General features: G+C 36.0%; 2 protein-coding genes across 3 annotated transcripts; one reads left to right on the top strand and one right to left on the bottom strand.

Annotated features, from left to right (window-relative positions):
• Positions 1–837: 837 nt before the first annotated feature.
• Positions 838–8,639, top strand: knop1 (lysine-rich nucleolar protein 1). 2 transcript variants are annotated; one of them, XM_028445268.1, is made up of 7 exons: positions 838–967; positions 1,319–1,393; positions 3,121–3,189; positions 3,274–4,455; positions 4,521–4,592; positions 6,418–6,486; positions 8,243–8,639. In XM_028445268.1, the coding sequence occupies exons 4-7, from the start codon at positions 3,313–3,315 to the stop codon at positions 8,561–8,563; spliced, it is 1,605 nt and encodes a 534-aa protein (XP_028301069.1). In that variant the 5' UTR covers positions 838–967; positions 1,319–1,393; positions 3,121–3,189; positions 3,274–3,312; the 3' UTR covers positions 8,564–8,639. The 2 variants fall into 2 exon arrangements, with proteins under 2 accessions (XP_028301069.1, XP_028301076.1); XM_028445275.1 differs by lacking the exon at positions 1,319–1,393 and having other exon boundaries at positions 846–967.
• Positions 8,640–9,702: 1,063 nt separating this feature from the next.
• Positions 9,703–21,391, bottom strand: exosc1 (exosome component 1). Its single transcript, XM_028445300.1, has 8 exons — positions 21,248–21,391; positions 18,030–18,145; positions 17,762–17,836; positions 13,983–14,071; positions 13,861–13,894; positions 13,737–13,787; positions 12,673–12,757; positions 9,703–10,494 (listed from the first exon to the last, which is right to left on the bottom strand). Exons 1-8 carry the CDS (start codon positions 21,273–21,275, stop codon positions 10,388–10,390), a joined length of 585 nt encoding a protein of 194 aa, XP_028301101.1. The 5' UTR covers positions 21,276–21,391; the 3' UTR covers positions 9,703–10,387.
• Positions 21,392–22,432: the final 1,041 nt, after the last annotated feature.

Below are 22,432 nucleotides of genomic sequence, written 5' to 3'. Positions count from 1 at the left end.
AACAAAGATTCGATTAGCATTTATCAATCATTTATTTGGCTAAAATTAGACTATAAATGAAATGGTCAAAATAAAACTAAGGTGCATTTTAGTTAAAAGGCCAAGACTAAAATAAATCAAAATTTTCTGTCAAAATTACACTTCTTTCAAACACAATTATTGAAAAAAATATTGCCACCTATTGTTTTGTTTGCTGTCAAAGCTTGTAATAAAGCATTGTGGGGGCGGTTGGTTTTCACAGTCGTCCCAGTCAAAGTTGCACATTGTTGCACATTTTTTTGACACCACAGTGTAAAATTTCATTTTCATGAGCAAACTGGACATGAACTTCATTTACTCTTTGTTTCTGAGTTGAAAAGCACCAGATCTGACATTTTTAGTTTGAAATTCAGACGTTTCGTCACTAGAAAACCTGCATACAATGAACAACAAATTCACTTATCCCATCACCTTCAAACAGCTGCGATTTCAACATAAGGTTTTTTTTAATTAATGCATTATTAAGATATTTATTATTATTATTATTATTATTATTATTATTATTATTATTATTATTATTATTATTATTATTATTATTATTATTATTATTATTATTATTATTATTAAGGCTGAAATTATATTTTCACAGTTTAGATATCGACTGGTCATAAAACAAACAAGTTCTGATGAATTACGGCACGTACCATGTTCCTGAGAATTAATTGAAATGATTCAGTTCCATTGAGTAAAAAAAATTATAAAATAAATATCGATATATGCACTATTGTAGTTTCCTATATTGAAGAAGAAGAAGAAGAAGAAGAAGAAGAAGAAGAAGAAGAAGAAGAAGAAGAAGAAGAAGAAGAAGACTGTCTCGTGGTCTCGTTGCTATGGACGCTTTTCCTGTTGCTGGAGGGAAACTTTGAAAACTACTTCCGGGTTACAAAGGCACAGCGATATCCACGTGAATGATCTTAAGTGACCAAAAGTGAGTAAATAATTTAACTTTTCTCTCCAGACAAACCTTTACCCAATCGGCTATGAACAGCTAAACTATCTGGTTTAAGGATTTTAGTCTGGATTTATCTGCTCGATTGTTTTTTGTTACTCTGTTAGCCTGGTTAGCTCATTCGATGCGTTATAAATAATCTTTTCTTCGGCTTATTTTGCATTAATACTATAGTTGTTTTGTGCTTTTCTATCGATGTGATTGTGTGCTTAACGCACACATGCTCGTTAAACGGAGGTATGTCCTTATAAAGTGTAGTGAACGTGTTATTTTTTGTAGTGATTTGTAATATTGGGCTGATAGGAGAGTATTTGTCCTCTTGTGTTTCAGACGGATTCAGATGAGGACGTGGTTTTTATATCTGAAAAGTCTACATTTAATCCCGTTAAGATCAGGATCGACAAGGTACTGACACAATGCGTATTTTATTTAGATTTTTTATTTTATTTATTTTTTCATAAATTAGCATTTCTGTCCCTCCGCTTAAAAGAGCAAAAAAATGTTTTCTTTTTGTGTTTTTTTTTACCTTTGCGTTTTCTTTCTCATATATATATATAAATATAATATATATATAAATATAATATATATATATATATATAACAGCTCATCAACAAGTTGACATTAGTCTTCATTTATTACATGTAAGAAAATATATTATCATGTAAATATCATCATCGTATTTTAATTCATCACAGCTTCTGTATCCACTGCTATTTCTCTATTATCTTATTACATTTTAAATTGGCTCTTAACATAAAATGAGTAACAATGAGAAAAATTGTGCTGAGTCAGCGCTGGTAAGCCTGTCTAATCAACAATTTTCAGCCACCCATCATCAAGCTGTCTTATTGGTTAATAGAGACAAACTGCCTCATCAGGGTTCTCGCAGATCCCTGAAAAAGTCTTAAAAGGCATTAAATTCACGAATCTATAAACGAGGCCTTAAGTGTCATTAAAATGTCTTAAATCAATATTTCAAAAGTCTTAAATTTTAACACGAGTATGAGTTTTATGATTGTAATTAGTCTCACATTTCAAAATAAATGGTAGCATTTGTTTAAATTTTTTTTAAATAATTTACCATCGCATAATCACGACAGCGGAACCAACTATGAAACAGTGACTCGGTTCCAGTAGGACTCTGTGCAGATCCGCGTCATCCTTGTAGCAACTTTCAACAACATGGGGAAATGTAAATTGCCTGTCCAACAAAGTTTTTCTTAATGGTTTTTATTTTTTGTATTTTTGATGTTGTTTTATAGATTTCTGACTATTTTTTTGTCGTCGTCTTGAGTGTTTTTGGAGTGATTTAGATTATTTTAGTCTGGTTTTTCATGTATTTTACTGTCATTTTGTGTATTTATGTGTGTTTGCTTTGGGGGCTGCCAGTTGTTGTGCTTATTGTGAAGTTGGTCTTAAATTTTATTTCAAATGGCAATAAAAATTCTTAAAAAGTCTTGAATTCAATTTGACTGAAGCTGTAGAAACCCTGCTCATGTCAGAAAGTGTTCATCTATTAGAGCATTGAGTGTTTTCCTAATATGAGTGTGACATCTTGATACGGCGATATATCGCGATTTTTTTTTCGCACGATCGATTATCGATATGCTCACTCTAAGTATCGATTAAATTTTTTTTTAATCAAAACTTTTTCTGCTTTTTCACTAAAATGTGCAGGTAGGTCTTCACAGAAATGTTGTCACTGTTTGTTAAAGGAACCAATATATTGTTTACTGGAATAATGCACTATAATGGTGTCACTGGTAAGAAAGACCTTATTTTTTGTTTATACAAAGCACTATTGGAGATACTTATTAATTTACATTGGTATGTTGACACTTATTTACAGAAATGTTGCACTAAAATAGTATCGCTGTTCATAGGACACTTTTTCAATCTGTTGTCTTTCAGAGATATTAAATAAAAATTGTATTTTTTCACTTAATCTTTTTTTTTTCTTGTTATGTCATAGATTATTGTAGATTGATTTGTGACCAATAAATCAATAATCGCAGTATCGTCATATCGTGAGCTTTGTATGGTGAGGTACCCAGAGGTTCCCACCCCTATTTCTTAATGTTTAATGGCTCTTTTTTTTATGTTTCATGGTTCTGATCATCGTTTTCCTCCAGGAGAGGCGACTGGCTCTCCAAAGAGACATTGATCAGAAGTCTGAACCCAAGCTGACATCCACACCTTTGGTCTGTGCTGCTATATTGATTACATGTGCGCACACACATTGTCAAAGTATGTCTGTTTAAATAATCAAACTTTTGTTTGAGCAGACAGATTCGTGCTGTGCTGCTGTGAAGAGTTTGGGGAAAATGAGTTTAGAAAGCGTGGAGGAAGAGGAAAATCCAGTTAAAAAAGAGAAGAAACACAAGAAAGGACATGGGTTGCTATCCACAAATGGCTCCGTCAAAAAAGAGAGGAAGAAGAAAAGTAAAAAGGTTGACGTTGACGTAGTCCTTCTGGAGGGTGAGTCTTTGGCTGACGAAGGGGGGAAAGAAAAGATGAAGAGAAAGAAAGAGTCCATGTGCGACGCTGTGGAACGAAACGACGGAGCTACCAAGAAGAAGAAGAAAAGGAAGGAAGAGGAAGTCTTGGTTGATGATGAAAATCTTGATGAAATGAAATGTACAGTAAATGAAGAAGTTAAAGTGAAACAAAGGAAAAAGAATTTAGAGAATAAATCAGAGCAAACCAAAAAGAAGAAAACCAAGGTGGAAGAGAAGCAGGAAGAAGAAGAAGAAGAAATGTGTGAAGACAAAGCTGAGACTGATGATCAAGTTAAAGCAAAGAAGAAGAAGAAGAAGAAAGGGAAAACCTCTCCAACTGCCAACAGAACAAATGACACAAATGTAATAGAGAGCAGTGAAGCGGCTGATAGGGAAACAAAGATGGACTCAGCAGATCCAGAGGAGGAGAAGAAGGGAAAGGTTAAAAAGAAGAAAAAAGCCACTCCTCAGACTGCAGATGGAATAAATGCAACTAAAATCAAATCTAAGAAACTTAACAACTTTCTAAAAACAGAAACCACCATGACTGAGGTAGAGGATGTAAAAAGGAAAAAGGCTCGGTCTAAAGGAGAGGAAGTCCAGAACAAAGCTAAAAAGAAAACAAACAAAACGCCATCAGACGGCAACGAGTGTGAGGAACAGCTCTCAAAGAAGAAGAGCGAGTGTCCTGTCCCAGAGGAAGGGAAGGTTAAAGTGAAGACGAAAACCAAAAAAGAGAAGCTCAGCGAAGCCACTGTGGAGCAAAAACAGCCCGAGAGGAAGAAAGGGAAACGAGTGGAGGAGGAGGAAAAGCAGCTTTTAAACGGCAGGGAAGGAGGTGAAGAGGAAGTGCAGCTGAGCAGGAAGAAGAAGAAGAAGAAGAAAAGCTGTGAGGAGGAGGAGAGTGTGAGTAAACCAGCGAAGAGGAAGAAGAAGAAGAAAAAGATTGATGATGAAGAAGACGCACAGGTAGGTGTAATCAAAGCAGGTGTGTGTGTGTTTATTATGGTAAATACACTATTATTGTGTTTTAGGAGGCTGCCCAAGGGGAGGTGGTTTTTCTTTCAGAGAAGAGCGGAAACACTGATGAGGTGAACATCAACCAGGTGAGCAGCGCCTCAGCAGCGCCCCCTTTTGACCAACGGGCCTCAATCGTTATATTTAAACTTTTGATCTCCTGACATGCTTCGACTGCTCATAATAGGTGGAGTTTGAGATTCTTGTATTTTTGAAAGAACAACAAATGTATTCATACTGTATATATTTTGTACAGTTTTATGGCACTTGAAATACTACCATATTTGTTCCTCCTGCTTGTCTCTGTTTGAGTTACTTTTAGGTCTATCTTATTATCTTCTTTTTATTTTGAAATGAACTAAAGCCTGATCTGGTTTGCTTTGTTTTTATTTTGTTATAATCATCCTCTGTAACTATCCTGCTGCGATGGACTAGCGCCCTGGCTAGGGTGTACCCCCGCCTAGCGCCTGGATAAAGCCGGAGATAGGCACCAGCAGACCCCAGCGATCCTGCAAAGGGAAATAAGTGGATGGATGTAACTATCCTGTGTGTATATAGATGCAAACCCATGCTACTACCAAGGTCACATTGAACCTTGAAAAGTGGGCGGCAACCATCTTTTCAATTAAAAAAAAAATGCTTCAAGACAAAGGCAAATTGTAAAAGTTTGTTTTTATTTTGAGAGAATTTACTTTGATAACAGTGTGCCATCTATTCACTCTTCTATTCATGTGTGGCAGTTAGGGATGTAGCGATTCACTCAACTCCCGATATGATTCGTTTCACGATACTGGGTTCACGATACGATTCTCTCATGATTTATTTTACAAAATGGGACTGTAGACAAATGATGACTGAAAAATATTCCTGTATTACTTTTTATTCCTTTATTAGAAAATACTGTACTATTTTCCTTTTATTTATTTTTCCTTTTATTTTTCATTGTCAAAAGAATCCCTTGATAAACTATTCAAAACAATGCAATTTAACTAAAAATAAATCCTGAATGAAATAAATGAAGGAATAATACAAATGAAGAAGAAGCCTATTAATTTAAATTCTGGTTCTATAGTAAACAATGCAAAACTGCATAATAGTTCTTTTTCTTTTTAAAAGTGCAACTGAAAATATATTTTGTGCCTTAACAATTGGACTTAAAAAAAAAAAAAGTAATTGTACTGTATTTACGTCAGATATTTGTTTGGACCAGCAGAGGGCCCAGTGGTCGGTTGGCATGAGGATATTCTGTGCAGTGAAGAAGAGATGCTATGCGCTAGCAGACAGAGCTAATAGAAAAATGTGACTTTTCCAGATATTCACGTAATATTACAGATATTCTTTCGGTGCTGAAGGGGTAAGGAATCATTTATGAACATGTTTAAGAGTAGTAGGTGATTCCGCCCGCCACCTACACTTCTGGACAAGAGAAGGATAAATAGATAGTACCCTCTGCTGTTTAAAAAAAGTACTGCTATTCAATTTTCAGAGTATCGATATGAACCGTGATAGCTGTGAATCGATTTTTAACTGCCTTACGATTAATCGTTACATGCCTAGAGGCAGTATATTAAATGTTAATGCTTTGCAGTGTTTGATTAATGATTATACAGTCATAGAAAAGTTTTGCACATTAAGTTTGAGTTTGAACTTTATAGTTTAATTTTAAAGGTGTAAAAATAATTGATGTATTGTACCTGTTTTTTTTTAATGCTGCTGCTTGTTTTGGGAAGGTGTATTTGAAAATAAATAAAGTTTTCATTTCAAAATGTTATCAAAGTGAATTTGATAGGAGTGAAATTTTATCTTGACTTTTAAAATCAGTTTTGTTTCTCGTTTAACTCTGTGTTGCATTTTTGGTCCACATTTTAATTACTTCAGGCTTTAATAAAGCGTGTTGTGGTTTTTTTGTTGCAGGAAAGAAGACAAGCGCTGCAGATTGAGGTCGATAAAGCCTCTCAACCTCAAAAACCAGCCAAACCAACCGTAGGTATTAGTTTTCCTCATACGCTGTAAAGTAAACCTTGACTTTTTAATGATAACTATTGAATGTTTTTTTTTAAGTTCCACTGCACAAGAAGTACTGACAGAGCTTCATAAAGGAGTCTGAAATTAGGAAGTGCCTGAAGATGCGTTGAAAGATTCTCCATTGATCAATAAAGGCTCAGTTTGTTTGCTCTGTGTATAAATCTGTTACATTTCTTTTTCAAAGTACAACTTTAAAAAAAAAATCAGAATACAACCACTCAAGTAAGCAATAGTGCAAAATAAAAACTGACCAGACTCGGTGTAACCCGGTAGATACAGTATGTAAACACAATGTTCACTTCTTGAAGAAAGCATTAACATTTGTACATGGGTTTTTTTTTTTTTTTTTTGAGTATGCTGAATCCATTTTTAATGGGACCCACTCAAACTCAAGAAATCCAAGATGGACGCCATCCGACAGGCCATACCAGCCTGTCATTGACCAATGTTGTTTTGATCTCTGACGCTAAGCAGGTCTAGGCCTGGTTAGTAGTTGGATGGGAGACCACTGAGAATTTCAGGTGCCACAGTGGGGGACAGTTGCCCCAGTGGTATCTGTCATTGTGTCCTTGTGCAAGGCACTTCACCCACATTGCCTAGTATGAATGTAGTGTGTGAGTGAGTGTTGGTGGTGGTTGGAGGGGCCGATGGCGCACTATGGCAGCCTCGCTTCCATCAGTCTGCCCCAGAGCAGCTGTGGCTACAATAGTAGCTTACCACCACTAAGTGTGGAGTGAAAAAATAATCCCTTAGTTCTGCAAAGAGACTTTAAGTGTCCAAAAAGCACGATATAAAATTTATGTATTATTATCCCCCACCACAAAGTGTGGAAAAGGGATATAGGTTTCAGCTCCGTGCTTCCGTCCGATGACCAAATTCGGTGTGTGACTTCAGGGTATCAATACCTCGAAGTTCGAAAATGAGAAGCACGCAATAATTTCTTCCAGAGTTATTGCCCTTGTGCCATTTTTTTTAATACTCTGTTCAAGATATCTTCAAAGGGGACAGCTTTTATTTAAGATAGTAATTTTATATTCTCAGGTGATAATATATAGATTTAGGACATTTAGGAAATGGTTGTGAGTCATAATGACAACCAATCTGGCGGTGATGTTGATGACTGTCTTATTATTAGAACTGTTGGTTTGCCAGCGTAGATTCTATTAAAAATGGATTCAGCATACTAGATAATTTACTTTGTAATTGCCATGAAAATTCTATTAAAATTTTTTTATTATAATTTAATGCAAAACTGGGGAATCATGTTAGTTCTATGTACAGTTTTACACATATGTAGTTAACAATTATTAAAATATGTTTCATATCAAGCTTTTCCACATTTTACATTTAAAAAAAAATTGAAACCGAGGTATATACCAAAACAAATAAGGCTCAGATGCCCACACTAAAAATATTAAAACCTATATTTTCAGTGATTATGAAGCCTAACAAGGTAACTAATAGAAAATAAAGTAAATTAGATGATAGATATTTGGTTTTTGTGTATTTTACACCCATTATCATAAGAGATGTTAACAGAAAGGAAGGTTAACTTTTATCAGGCTATTTTAGGTTCAGTAATTGTGATTAATTGTAATAGAAATGTATTAATTGTGAATGTAATTGACTTTCCAATGATAAAATATTGTCATTTGGGAAAAATCCTGGTCATGATGAGTCCATTTCTTGGTCATGTTGCCTTGTTCTGTCTCAGGGCTTTGGACAGTGGAGCACAGCCCAGTTTGACAGCACTGAGACGCAGCAGAAGTTCCTGCGGCTGATGGGAGGTTTCAAAAAGAGTTTCCAGTCTGTGACATCGAGTGTTGGAGCAGAAGCAGCAGCAGCAAACATGGCCTTGGGTAAAGAGCAGCAGCAGCAGCTGCAGCAAGGCCTTCTGGGAGAGTTTGATCGTGCACACTCACGTAGAATGGACTTTAACAGTCGGGGTGCAGGACTCGGTTTCAGCGCTCCATCCAATAAGAAATCCTCCATCGACATCAATGCACGTCGATCGGTTCGCTTTGATGAACAATGATTGTAAAGCATTTGAATGTGAATCCTACTATTGCGTCATGACTAAAGTTACATTAAACTACATATTAGTTTTTTTTTTTATCATGTTTTTATTTGTCATTATAGGTTAGCACTACATATAATGCAATCTTCCCCCCCCCCAAAAAAATCATATTGCATAGTTGTGACCGTCACCAGTCCTCTAAGGAAGGGTAACCTTAGTTAACTTGTAAAGCAGACATAGGCAATTGGCGGCCCAGGGGCCCCATGTGGTCGTCAGTCTAATTTTGTGTGGCCCCCAAAATTAATCCTCAAATTGTATTTCAAGAAGTTGTAAGGAATTTAAAATCCAAGATAATACACAAAATAACTCCCAAAACACACAAATTGACCGCAAAATGGCCAAAGTACAAAAAACTCCAAAAATACACAAAATTTAAAAAAAGACAGAAACAACCACTTTATCAAACAAAATGACTTTGTAAACACAAAAAAACAGAGAACAGCTGACAACAAATGAAAACACATGACTAAAAATACACAAACTGACAAAACCCTCCACCCCTGTATTAATTAATGCTTGGATCAGTCATTATTCTAAATGCTAATGACTCAGAAAGATCAGGAGAAACTGATCTATGCTTTTATCTGCAGCAGATTGGACTATTGTAATGGTCTTATAACAAGAGTATTTATTTTAATACGCATTTTCAACAGTTTTGCTATAAAATAAGTAATTTTACATCACGATTTAAAAGGTTTTTTTTTTTTGCTTAACTTTTTCAAAATGGACACACGTGAGTCACTGGTTGATAGTTGCCATGTTGGAGGTCTCAGTGAAGACCCTCTGGTGGATGAATTACTGAACCCTGGTGGGATTATCTGTACAACAATGCATGTATCTGATTGAATACATCAGGTTTTTCCCCATTAAAAAAATAAAACTAAATCACACCAAGGATGTAGAGGTCTCAAAAACCTCTGTCTATCACATGGATAAGACTTTATTAGGGGGGAAATACAAATCTCAAAGGGTTAGGATAGAAGTAAAGGATGGGAGTGACACCATCTTGGTCATGTTCTATGAGATGCAAATAAAAACTGTGTGATGGGTGGAAAAAGACAAGCCATTACAAAAAATATTTTTACAAAAAGAAGCAGTGATGTTTTGTTGGTTTTTATTTTGTTTCTTCTATTTTATCACATTGTTCAGTTCGAATAATGTACAGGAAAGAAAAACACAAAACAATTTTCCCATCACAAAAGTTTTACTTCAATACTCAATAGCTGGGTGTTGGCTCATATTCAGTATAACAGCTGTCATTGGATTTCATTACAACGTATAAAAGTCATAATCCTTTTCAAACAGAAAAGTTGCAAGAAGAAGAAAAACTTTTACATTTCCTTCAGGCATTGAAAAAATAAAGGTATGTTTCTCTGTTCCTAGCATTTCTGGTAGTTAATCTCAGCTTTAATCTTTCTGTAAAGTGTTAATTTTCCTCTGCTGCATCTGCACGAGTTGCTCCTCACTGTAACATCTGTTGTGTTGCTAAAAACAAGCCCCGCACATGTGAGGAAACGAACCTTTGCTAACCTGCGTGAACTGATACAGTCCCTAAACGAAAGGTTTGAAGGAAACCAAGCGCCCTCTGCTGACCGCCAGTGAAATAACTACATCTTGACGGTTTGTGCAGTTTTGGTCCCTTCACTGTTGCAACTTTGAACTAAAGAAAAAAACACTCGTTTTTTTTTTTTTTTAAAGTAGCCATTGAGTGTCACCCGTCCCTGCAGTGAGGCTGCGAGGGGAAGTTGTGTGTTCCATGTGGGGGACGTGGTATCAGCGCTCTCAGGCGTGGAGGTACTCGGGCTGCACTCGGGCCACTTTGCGAAATTCTTTGCCCTGAGTTAGTGGGCACTGCATCTCACACCAGCTGATTGGAACCATTTGAGCGCCTGTGTACAAAAGAAAGGAGGAACCTTTTAATCTGAAATTGCAAACAAAACTTCAAAATTTGTGCTTACCAGGGTTGGGGTCAATTACATTTTTCAATCACAAGTATGTCTTCAATTATCCAAGTTCAATTACAACTCAATTATGATTACAAGGACTGACATTTTCTCCAACTACAATTAAAATTACAATTATCTTAAAATTATGTTTTGAATTACTATAGTTCAAATTTCAATTAATCAAAATTACTGTCTTAAATAAATAAACCCATAAAACGTAACTTTCCTCCTGTGTTAGCTTTCTGTTAGCATGTCTTAAATCAGCTGTGAAACACACTAATAAATATGATCTATCATCTAATTATTTTCTTCATCTCTTGGTTGCCTTGTTAGGCTTCCTAATCCATGAAAATATTAGTTTTTAATATTTCTGGTGTGGGTGTCTGAGCCTTTTTCGGTCAGTATACGCCTCGATTTTAAATGGTAAAATGATTCTCAGGAGAAATGACAGCAAAACTATAATTGTTATAAACTACGTATGTGTAGAGCTGTTACATAATTCCCCAGTTTTGTGTTTAAATTATAATTGACAGTTTTTATGATTTCTATGCCAATTACAAAGTTAAACATCTGAACTAAACTACAATTCAATTATGATTACAACAGCAACATTACATCATAAGTGTAATTCATTATCAATTACGTCATTACAATTATAATTGACCCAAACCCTGGTGTTTACAGGCGCAGTGAAAAAAGTAGCTTTGTATGCAGAATCTATACAAATAAACTAGAAGTAAGTCATTTTATGAAGGATAATATTTTGGATGTATAAGTTGAAAGCAGAAATTAGAAGCGTGACTGCGGTTTCTTTGAACTCTGTGGTAACTATTCAATTACCTGCTTCATCGTTTACAAAACAGTTTGAAGCAAATCAGCAGACTGCAGTTAAACCATCATCTTTAATATAAATGCCCCTTTTTCTCTGTGGTGTAGTAATCCACACGTCATCAGATGCCTGTACCTAAACCTATCAACGTCACCACGATTTTAAAAAAAAGTTTTATCTTTAACAAAAAATAAATAAATGAAAAATTGTGGATGATGCATTGAGTTTTTAAAAACTTTTACATTTATTAAGGGAAAGAAGCTAAAAATAACAGGTTTTTCTAGAGCAGTGATTCTCAACTGGTGGGTCGCTGACAGCTGGTCAAAAACAAATAAATTCTTAATATCTCTCATGTTGGACTTGTCTTTTATTTTTAAAGAACATTTTCTTTTGACGGGTATGCTGTGAAATGCATGTTGCACAGGAAAATATGTAGATTTATGTTTAAAAAAGATTACATATGTTTATTTTCAACTGCTATTTTTGAAAAACTAAATTTGGTTGGTTGAATTCTAAAAATAAAGTGGGTCACGATTTAATGACTGTGGCAAAACGTGGGTCCCAGGGTGAGAGCAGTTGAGAGCCCCTGTTCTAGAGTATAGTTTAAAAATATCACACAAGAAGTTGTGCTGAAATTTTAACACAACAGCACGAGCTCGAGTGTGATATTGCTTTTATACAACAGTTCTACAAGCGCATTTTATTAGTCAACAGTAATAAGTGATTTTGATGTGTTTGTTATTTGTATATTTATAGTTATAGCACACAGTGTACTGCGGCGTGTAGCCCAACATGCAACAGTATTCAGATCAGCCGTACAGAGGAATGATATGAACCGTAAGAAGTCCCAGTGCTGTTGTTGCCCTATATCAGCACTCTTGGAATGGCTATTATCCAATCAAATTACTTGGTCAGAATTAACTGCTGTATAATATTCCATAAAAAAAAAATCATAATGCCAAGTCAGATGGTGAAGCAACATAAAATGTTGACAGTTTGCGTTCAGTCTGCTTAGTTTTTGGCTCGTGTGATGAAAGTTCCCACAGACTCTGCCATAAAGAGAGTCAATCTGTGTGTTCACACACTGCAAATGTAAACCCTCCAGCAATGTGAGGAAAGGAATTAAAACAAAATAAAAGTAAACAATGTAAAGAACAGTGCATTCGGGATGTTGCAGTCTTTACAAAAACTCACTGACTCACCTGCAAATCTTATTGGGCAGCTTTTTGTACAGTATACATGTATACAGTATCAATATATAAACCATGTTTAATTCCTAGATAAAAATGTACCTGCTTCGCTCTGCGCCACCACAACCCCGAGCTCGTTCTCTGCCGTTGTCAGCAGGTAATTTGATTGAACGTCACCGAGGGAAATCTGTCGCCGAGGGTCAAGAATTTAACCGTTTGTTCATCTCAAGATCTGACATGCTGCTTCCTGTTCAGGCAGGAGTATACGACTTCCTATCCCCAGCTCTTTATGGGTACTAGATGGAGGGGTACACCCTGGACCGGAGGCCAGTCCATCACAGGCCAAACACAAACAGACAGACTGAGACAACCCAGTCACACTAACTCCCACGGGTAACATAAAGACTGCATTTAACCTAACATTCATGTTTTTGGATGGTAAGGGTGTAAGAAAAAATCAGTTTGGCGATATATAGTGATATTTCACTGTGCAATTGTCATTAAATGTTTTTTTTTTTTTTTTTAAATCAAAAAAAAATTTAATTGCGTAACAAAACAAGAGTCTATTGTTGAAAAATGTAATTTGACAGTTAAAAAAACAAACCTTGTTATATGTGTAAAATGTTTTATATATATACACACACACACATATACTGTATATACTTGTTTTTTGATAATGGTACTTGAATTACAGTTAGTTACCATTTAGTTGCTCTCGCAAGTAAAAAAAAAAGAAAGATTGTATCATTTAACACCATTTTGTACTTGTAAAGCTGAAATTTAACATTTTTGATATTGCGATATATATCGTATAGTTTAGTATCGGGGTATATCGTGTCATGACATGCAAATCGTGAATCGTATCGTAAGATTCATGGCAATGCACACCACTAGTGGATGGTGATAAGAAACTAGAGTTGTTGAAAGAAAACCCACACAGACACAGAGAGAACATGCAAACTCCACACAGAAAGGACTTAAGTATGTGAACCCGGGCTCAAGCTTTCAATCAGGAAGTGGTTAAGCCTTGGATTTAAATGTTATCATTAGAACCTGTACATCTGTCAATTACAACCCTTCACACTGGAACAAAAATAACATCACTGGAATTAAAAAAAAAAAGAAACAAGACTAAGATATGAGCTGATGGGTGACGTGAAGGATACAACTTTAGCCAAGACGATGTCCCCAGGTCTGAAGCTTTTGTACGTCTCCACCTGGAAGCAGCGAGACAAGCTCATGAGATGTAAGTGAAGAGGAGACTTAAATAAAATGTCTCTAAAAACACACCTTATCTTTTTCTGTCGCACGCACGTCTTCTTTCCTGAATTGGCAGAATTTTTATTTATGTATTGTTTTTAAAAAAGGTCAAACTAAAACAGAGCTAGAGGTCAGTGAGAGCGAGATGTTACCTGATGGTCCCTCTGAAGCGGTCCTTCAGTGGTGTGGAGCCCACGTACAGGATGTGGACTTTGGCGAATCTGGGGTTGATACTGGTGACCTGTCGAAAGATAATGGTAATCAACAAGGAGAAAAAAATGAATCGCTGGAAAACTGATTAATTCAGTAGTTAGTAGCAGGGTTGAAGTCAATCATAAATGTAATTGCGTAATTGATCATTAATTACAGTAGTGACAATTATAATTGGAATTGTAAAAATCTCTCGCTGTTGTAGTTGAGATAATTGACTTCGTAATGATCATGAACATTTTCTAAAAACTGTCAATTACAATGTATTTAAATGCATAACTGGGGAATCATGTTACAGTTCTATGGCTTACACACATACGTAGTTAATCATTAAATATGTTTAATGTTTTCCCACTACCTGTCAGTTTTCTTGAGGATCATTTTACCATTCAAAGTAAATAAATAAATAATCAAATCTAGGGGTATACAGAAAGAAAAAGGCTCAGACACCCAACACCAAAAACCAATATTTTCATTAATAATTAAGCCTAACAAAGTAACTAAAAGACGAAAAACACATTGAATGATAAATACGGTAATTTCTTTTAGTGTATTTTATCGCTGATTTAAGACAAGGCTCAGTAATTGTGATAAATTGTAATTGAACTTTAGCAATTTGAAATGTAATTGTAATTGTCTTACGAGGAAAAATAATAATTGTAATTTTAGTTGTAATTGGAAAAAATGCCAGTCAACCTAATCGTATTCGAGTATTAATTTAACATAGATAATTGAAGACGGAATTGTAATTGAAAAATGTAATTGACCTCTTCTCGACGTGTCACAGCTTGTTCTCCCTGAAGGCCGCGCTCAGGGAAAACTTAGCTGCATTGTCTGCCCTGAACATGCGGAAACCTTGTTTTCTGTCATACACTGTCTGTGCACGAGTCGTTTTTAATGTTTCCTGTTCTTTCTCACGTCAATAAACCCTCTGTCAGAAATGTTGATTCAATTGGAAACGAAACAAATAGAATTAGAATTAGCCTGACTTTATTTACATGTTCATAAAAGCAGCGATTTTATAGGAAAACGAATCCTACATTAGGTCAAATTCCCCTGGATTCGCTGATGTGAACTACATAAAAAAAGACCCTATAGGCCTTTTTTGATTTCATAAAATGTAAATAAAAACAACTATGGTATTACAATAAAATAAGTCACTGTTATGTCAGCAAGTAAAGAATGTGACCTGGGAATTGACTGTAAATCATTTCTCTTGTTTATAGTAAGTTAGATTAATGAATGTATGAGTGTGCATCATTAATGTCTGTACATTTTATTTATTACTGTTACACTTGTTTGTATGAAGCTGGAAAATAAAGTTTTGAAAGTACTAAAGCGTTTTGAGTTTTTAACAGGAGCATATTTCAAGTCAACTAGTAACACAAAATGGTCTAGTACTAATAGAAGATTTAGGCTTACTGATGAAGTCTACCTGCGCACTAGTGCGCCAAAACCTTTACTAATACAACTAGTAAACTCAAAATCTCACTAGTAGTAATAGTAGTCTACTCTGTTCTGTGTGCGATTTGGAGGTGGTAGAGGATGAGTCTCATTTTGTCCTGCATTGTCCACTTTATTTTGATTTACGAAATATTTTATTTAAACGTGTACATTTGTCTAACACAGATGTTTTTTGGATGCCTGAGGGGAAGATTACGAGTTGGCTTTATAGAAAAGACACTTTTGCTTTTGTTTGTTTAATTTGTAAAGTGTGGGAAAGAAGAGGTTTTATTGCTTATGTTGAGTCAGTGTCTTATAAGCCCAGGTGGGCTGGGCACGCTTGTGCATGACAAATAAAATCAATCATCATCGGTAGACTGTTTTTAGAATACCAGTAAAGCCAAAATGTTCACCAGTAGTACCAGTAGACAAGAGATTATAATCAAATCCAGCTTTCTGATTGGTTGTAATATTTTAAAAGCCAATGGGAAGAGTGAATTTGCTTTTTCCCCACTTCCTTATTAGCAAATAAAGCTTACAAGTACTACTAGTGACATATTTTTCTTCACTAGTAAAGTCTACTTGGACACTAGTGAATTAAAATTGAGTTAATGTACCGGTACTCGAAGTTTGTGTAGTAGTAGAGCTAAACTATGATTGATATTACAGATATCAGATAGAGAACATGTATGCTTGGGGTCATCCTTTAACTCAATGACTGCCAAAGACGTCTAAAGACGTTAATTGTGTTTTTCAACTGGGGTTGCTAGGAGACAGTGTGACAAAGCTCTCCTGTGTATATCTAACTTGTATCATGATGCAGTGACCAACAGCGCACCTTTGGATGAAAGATCACCCGTTATGGGCAGAGCTCAGAGGGAGAGGAAAGGAGTTTACGAGACAGAAAATGGCGCTACGAGAGTTGATGATGAAGTTTCCAGCAGCTCACACTCAACCACAACATGTGTAGAACTAAGTGGACTATTGAGAATGTCGTGATGGTGAAAGAAAACGATCAAAAAACGGGGCAAGCGGTGAGACTCGGCATGTCCGGAATGAGGAAGTTGCGTGTGGGGAGACTGACGGGGGAAAGACTTGGAGAAAGGCCAAAATACAGTAAGAAATCTATTCAATTCTGACCTACTGTAGATAGCAAAATAATAATAATTTTGCCATTAAAAGCCTGATCTCAGTGTTGTTTTTGTAGTTTTATAGAAGGAAACCAATGTTGAGGTGTCCCTAAAGCAAAAAACAACTTCAAAGATTTTTTTCAGCTTTTTGTCACAAACTAACGATTTGTGTGAAACTTACCTCTATTCAACTGCTAATTACGGAAGAATGAAACAAGTAGGGCTGGGCGATATGGCCTTTTATAAATACCGCGATATTTTTAGGCCATGTCACGATACACGATATATATCTCGATATTTTGCATTACCCTTGAATTAACACTGATGCACAAAATCACACCAGTATGATGATTCTATATGTCTACATTAAAACATTCTTGATCATACTGCATTAATATATGCCAATTTTAAACTTTCATGCAAAAAAGGGGATATCACAACTAAGTCAAAGTTGACATAACTGTATTTATGAAACAGTGAGTGGCTCAAACATAAAATTGTCAACAGAAAGTGCACGTTCTGTGCAAAATTGTCACAGAGACATTTCAAAACAAGACATTAGTGCAGGATGCAACTCACATGGCATTTCAAAACACAAAATTAAAGTGCACTTTTTGTACATAATGCCACTACAATATTTTAAAACAAATAGTGCCATTTTGTGCATGTTGTCATTAAGATGACATTTCAAAAAAAAAAAAAAAAAAATCAAAAAAAAAAGTCCGCGAGTTTAACGGTATGGTCATTTTCAACACCGCACAGACTACAAGCTGCGATATATCGAGTATATTCGATATATCGCCCAGCTCTAGAAACAAGCTAGAAACAAATTATTTTTTTGATGAAACTAGAGAGTCAAATATTCTGTAAGTCTTAAAAAATCTGTGAAAATCATCCAAAACGCCTGGCAATAATGGGTTGGCTGCTCTGAAAAGAGCTGGGAGTGAATGAGTTAATTAATGATAATTTTTTTTCATGGTAGCTTTTGCACTCACCCTGTTAATTTTATTTTTTTGCACTCTTATCTTTGTTTCTTATTTTTCTATTTAAAATTCTTGTTGTTTACACCGACTGAAGAGATTTTGGGATGTTGCAATGACAAAGTTGTATTCTATTCTTCTAAAGCAACAAGTGCCTGCAATGCTTACCTTGCAGGTGACTATTGCTCCAACATCAGGTAGTAGCTGTGCTTCTGTTTCCCGCACCACTGAAATCACTGGTAACTGTAACCAAAGCAAAGCACGTACAGCATGTGTCAGAGGAAACCTGTTCAGCTCTGACATGAGGGAGAAAAATGTTGGACATTCTTCATCAATGAAGTAGTTTGATGGTGTCAGTATTGTTGAGCACCAGCTGTAATCAGTCACACCCTCATGTTTCACTGCTCTCATAGGTTTCTTTACCCGCCCCGCTCACCTCCTCTCCCTCGTTTTTCCTCAGCACGTAGCCTGCGAGTGAGGAGTAGATGTAGCCATGTCGATGATACACTCCTGTGCCGGGAATACAGTCTTCCACACTGCACAGTTTGTCCCCTGAGGGCAAAAAGACATGGGGAAATTACATAAGATTTCTTGTAAATATTCAGCATCAACAAGGTTGTGGAAAAAAAAGAGAAACCTTTCAAGAAAAAGTAAAGAATCAATAATAAAACAAAATAATACTCAAGAGTCCATTTCTCCTTGTTTTAGAACATTCCTGCAACCTGGCCGGATCAACCCTCCAACACACTCAGTCACACAAGTTTGACAAGGGCTGGGAATTGCCAGGTACCTCGCGATACGATATATTGTAAACCTTTTTACCACAATAACGGCATTATCACAATACAGCGATTCTGCGATAATCAACATATAGCTGAAACTTTCATCCACTATACATTACAATATCTGTCACTGAAGAAGTTCAGAATTGATCTACTGCACTGACTCCATTTCACAGGAATTACAAAACATTGTCGATCAATTTCACATGAACAACAGCAAAGTAAAACAAAGTGCGTACTGCACAGTGGCTCTTCTTAACACACACTGACCACAACTGTTGTTTTATGTTCAAATCTTTAAGAGAAGACCGTTACAAAATAATGCTTCACCAAAATATTGTTCATGATGTTTGTGCAAATTAACTTTAAATCATTAAAAACAACATGAATGCAGAAAATACTCATTTCAGTGCTGGTATTATCAACTTCTCTGTAAACACGGACACATATCAGTATCAGTGCTGCAAAACAAGCAGAATGAACTTGTTTTATGAAAACTGGAAAATTTCACTGCATATGAAAAATAAACATTTCAGTCAGTGCATTATAATATAAACAACTGGGTGGTCTATGAAAACCTGGGCACACATTTTAACTTATACTGACCACCAGGGCGACCGTGGCTCAGGTGGTAGTGGGTCGTCTTCTGATCGAGAGGTTGGGGGTTCGATCCTAGTACCTGACTATGTGTCAAAGTGTCCTTGGGCAAGACACTGAACCCTAAGTTGCTCCCAGTGGTCGACTAGCGCCTTGCATGGCAGTCCCGTCCCATTGGTGTGTGAATGTGAGAGTGATTGGGTGAATGAGCTGATATGTAAAGCGCTTTGAGACTGCTTCAGTGTGGTGATAAAGCGCTATATAAATCAAGTCCATTTACCATTTACCACCATGTGTAAAGTCCACCTTAAACCTGCAATGCAGACTGCAGATACATGTCAGTGCCAATACTAAAATCAATTTATTATTTGTAAACTTGAAAACCTGAGAACATTTAACTTGTGCTTAGTGCTTAACTTGTGTAAAAAGGGATTTTTTTTATTATTATTTTAAATCGATATTCGGTGCCAGTGTATTGATAACGTACCGCAAGACAAAATACCCCTAACCTTGACAATTGAAGGCAGCCTGAAGGCAGCCTGATTAAAACATTAAAACATGCAATTGGGCAAAGCAAATTTAAGCAGGTGTATATAAAGTTGCAGGTATTGTGAGTAGGTATGACAACCAACACACACACACACACACACACACACACACAGTATTTATAATGAAATGAGTAAAATAAAACAAAAAAGTAAACAATATATATACAAAAAGTACAAAAAAAACCACAACAGAAATACACAAAAAGGCTCCAAAAACACACAAAATGACTCCAACAGAGAAAAATAGGCATAGACTGCCGGGGGGGGGGGGGTCTGGCATGCTCGGTTGGAGAGAGGTTGGAGAGGGCGTTAAGAGAGAGGTCATTTAGGCTAGAGAGGGACCGGAGAGGGTCCCATTCCTCTCTCAAACACTCCCTCTATGTCTGCTTCTTCCCTTGTGTGTTTGCTCCTGTACTCCTTCTGGCTTTTGTCTTGCAGGTCCGTGGGATCCTCAGTGTGGAGTTACAGAGTCTCAGCGGCTCTGTCTCCACCCTCTCCTCTGCACACACCCAACACAGCATAACGTGGATGGCTGTTCATCATAGGAATGGGAGCCACACAAGGTTCCTGCTGCTTAACAGAAGGTTTTCCTTGCCGCCATGATGAATTCATGTTGGGTGTGGGATACATATGTATGTGTATATACGTATATATGCATATGTGTGTATCCATAAAATGAAGAGTCCGTCCTTAAGACTGCTCTACTGTAAAGTGCCTTGAGATACCATTGGTTATGATTTGGCGCTATACAAATAAAGATTGATTGATTGATTGATTGATTGAAAAATACACCAAACGACAACAAAAATATGAAAATGACCCAAAATACACAAAGTGACAACAGAAATGCACAAAACTACACCAAAAAAGATACAAAAAGGCACAAAATGACTCCAGAATTACATCACAATGGCAACAAAAAACAATAATTATCCAAAAAAATATATATATAAATGCACAAAAAAACTCACTCTATAAAATTATTAAACTATTAGGGGAAAATGTTTTGCTCGCTCCATAATATATATATATATATATATATATATGGGCTCAGCATTTTGTTATATTATATTGACCAGTTATTACATTTCAGATTTATTGCTTTTTTTAAAATAACAATTCAGGTCGTTGTTACATATCGGGCTCTAACAATAACCCATTGAAAACAAACATAAACGCTATTTTGCTTAGAAGCAGTTTATGTTACACAGTTAATAAGTTCCTCTACTAAGCTTGACCATTAATATGACATAACATGAACACAGAGGAAGCTGACAGTCAGTCACCACAGTGAGTGTATAAGGGCTGGAGCTTAGTGGGTGCGTCAAAGCTAGAGAGCGTAGGAATGTGTTATCTGCCAGAGGCAAAGGTAGGGCAGCTCCTGGAAAGTGAGAGCTGACTAACAGCTCAGGAACACACCCGTAACCCCACAATGTGTATGTTGACACATTAAAATATGTTTAGCGATATAAAAAGTTACACATTTCGAAATCGCATGTATAACTGATGCGACAGAGCACGTGAATACAGGCTATGGAAACCTTCGTGCTCAAATGGGGCAGCTGCTAATAAGAATTATTTTACGCTCTTTAAAGCGTGTTTTAAACGTAATTTAGGTCACCAGAGCGTCGCACGCATAATGTAACACAAGACCAATAGCATACAGTTGTAAAAAGTCAGCCATAGTCACGTTTATAGCTATAAAAAGACGAAAATCACATGCTCACCTGGAACACACAACTTCATGGGCGACATGTTTTCGAGAAGAGCAGCTCTGAGCCGATTGGCTGTGACGTAGATTCTGGCCCTAATCTGATTGGAGGATGAGATTTCGGTAAAAAGGAAGTAAAAACGAACAGAGGGGATCCGCCATGTTTGCACAGGCACACTCTTCAAGTAAATAGTAATAGGTTATCTGCAAACGTTTCGAAAACGGATACTATCAAAATTAGGACAAAATGTTTATCATTTCCATTATTACCTAAAATGAAAGAGATTCATTTAAAAAACAATGAATGATGTATATCCAAGTAAATAATTGAGGATTAGGTTTATTTTGGATGATTACGAGAAGCGTAGAGCTGCCACATAGAAAAAAAATATTTTTGATCATTATATTGTACAATTTATCATGTTTGTACAATATAGTGATTCAAAATATATTTCTGATGTTTAAAGGGCTGCCTATACATTTGTACCTCCTGTATCGTTAATAATGTGGATATAAATTTATTCTAAGCCTTTAAAGTGTGAATAATCATGGTACCATTATCAGGATTACTGATTCAGAAAACTGCCAATGTATGAGAACGAGAATGTTTGGCACTCTCTAATACACACTTTTTGAAGAAAAAAAAAATTATTAAGGTGTTGATTAATCAGGCTAAACATTATCATTATTGTCCTCATCTGATGTTAGTACATCATTGTCGTAACAAAAATAATATATCCAATATGTTCTCATATCTTTGAGAGAGCATCACCGAAATTAAATATATGAGGGGAAAACAGAGTATAGAATGAAATGTTTACAATCTAATTCTCATCCATGCATGGACTAATGAGAGATGATCATTGATTTTCAGAGCAAGAGGGTGATTCTAAAAAAACGAGAACATGGAGAATTGTCCTATTGAGTTACTTGTCAAGTATATTCCAGACGACCTCACGTTGACCAGAAACTGAAGCTTTTTAGTGAAGAACAAAGCAGGATTACACTTTCTGAAAGTAAATTCATCACAAACTCACCTATCTGCTGTGGATTTCTTCACATCACGCTGCCTCAAGAAAACCACCAATATGATGATTAGTACACCATTTCTTTCCTCTTTAGAGCCTCATTTTGCCCATTTGTTCGTCACAGCTTAGTTCTTTGTTCCAAATGAGTATTTTGTGCAGACAAATTAGCATAT

The sequence above is a fragment of the Gouania willdenowi genome, chromosome 1, assembly GCF_900634775.1.
Source record: "Gouania willdenowi chromosome 1, fGouWil2.1, whole genome shotgun sequence".
NCBI classification, from domain to species: Eukaryota; Metazoa; Chordata; class Actinopteri; order Blenniiformes; family Gobiesocidae; genus Gouania; species Gouania willdenowi.
Note: the sequence above shows the minus strand (reverse complement) of the source record. Positions and strands in the feature narration are given on the sequence as shown.

Bases quoted from the DNA above. Each gene is read 5' to 3' on its own strand.
- knop1 (XM_028445268.1), top strand. From the start codon at position 3,313: ATGAGTTTAGAAAGCGTGGAGGAAGAGGAAAATCCAGTTAAAAAAGAG. The intron at 4,456-4,520 runs GTAGGTGTAATC...ATTGTGTTTTAG, and splicing joins ATGATGAAGAAGACGCACAG to GAGGCTGCCCAAGGGGAGGT. The intron at 6,487-8,242 runs GTAGGTATTAGT...GTTCTGTCTCAG, and splicing joins AAAAACCAGCCAAACCAACC to GGCTTTGGACAGTGGAGCAC.
- exosc1 (XM_028445300.1), bottom strand. From the start codon at position 21,275: ATGTCGCCCATGAAGTTGTGTGTTCCAG. The intron at 14,072-17,761 runs GTAAGCATTGCA...ATCTTTCGACAG, and splicing joins GAGCAATAGTCACCTGCAAG to GTCACCAGTATCAACCCCAG. The intron at 10,495-12,672 runs GTACATTTTTAT...TTTTGTACACAG, and splicing joins GGTGGCGCAGAGCGAAGCAG to GCGCTCAAATGGTTCCAATC.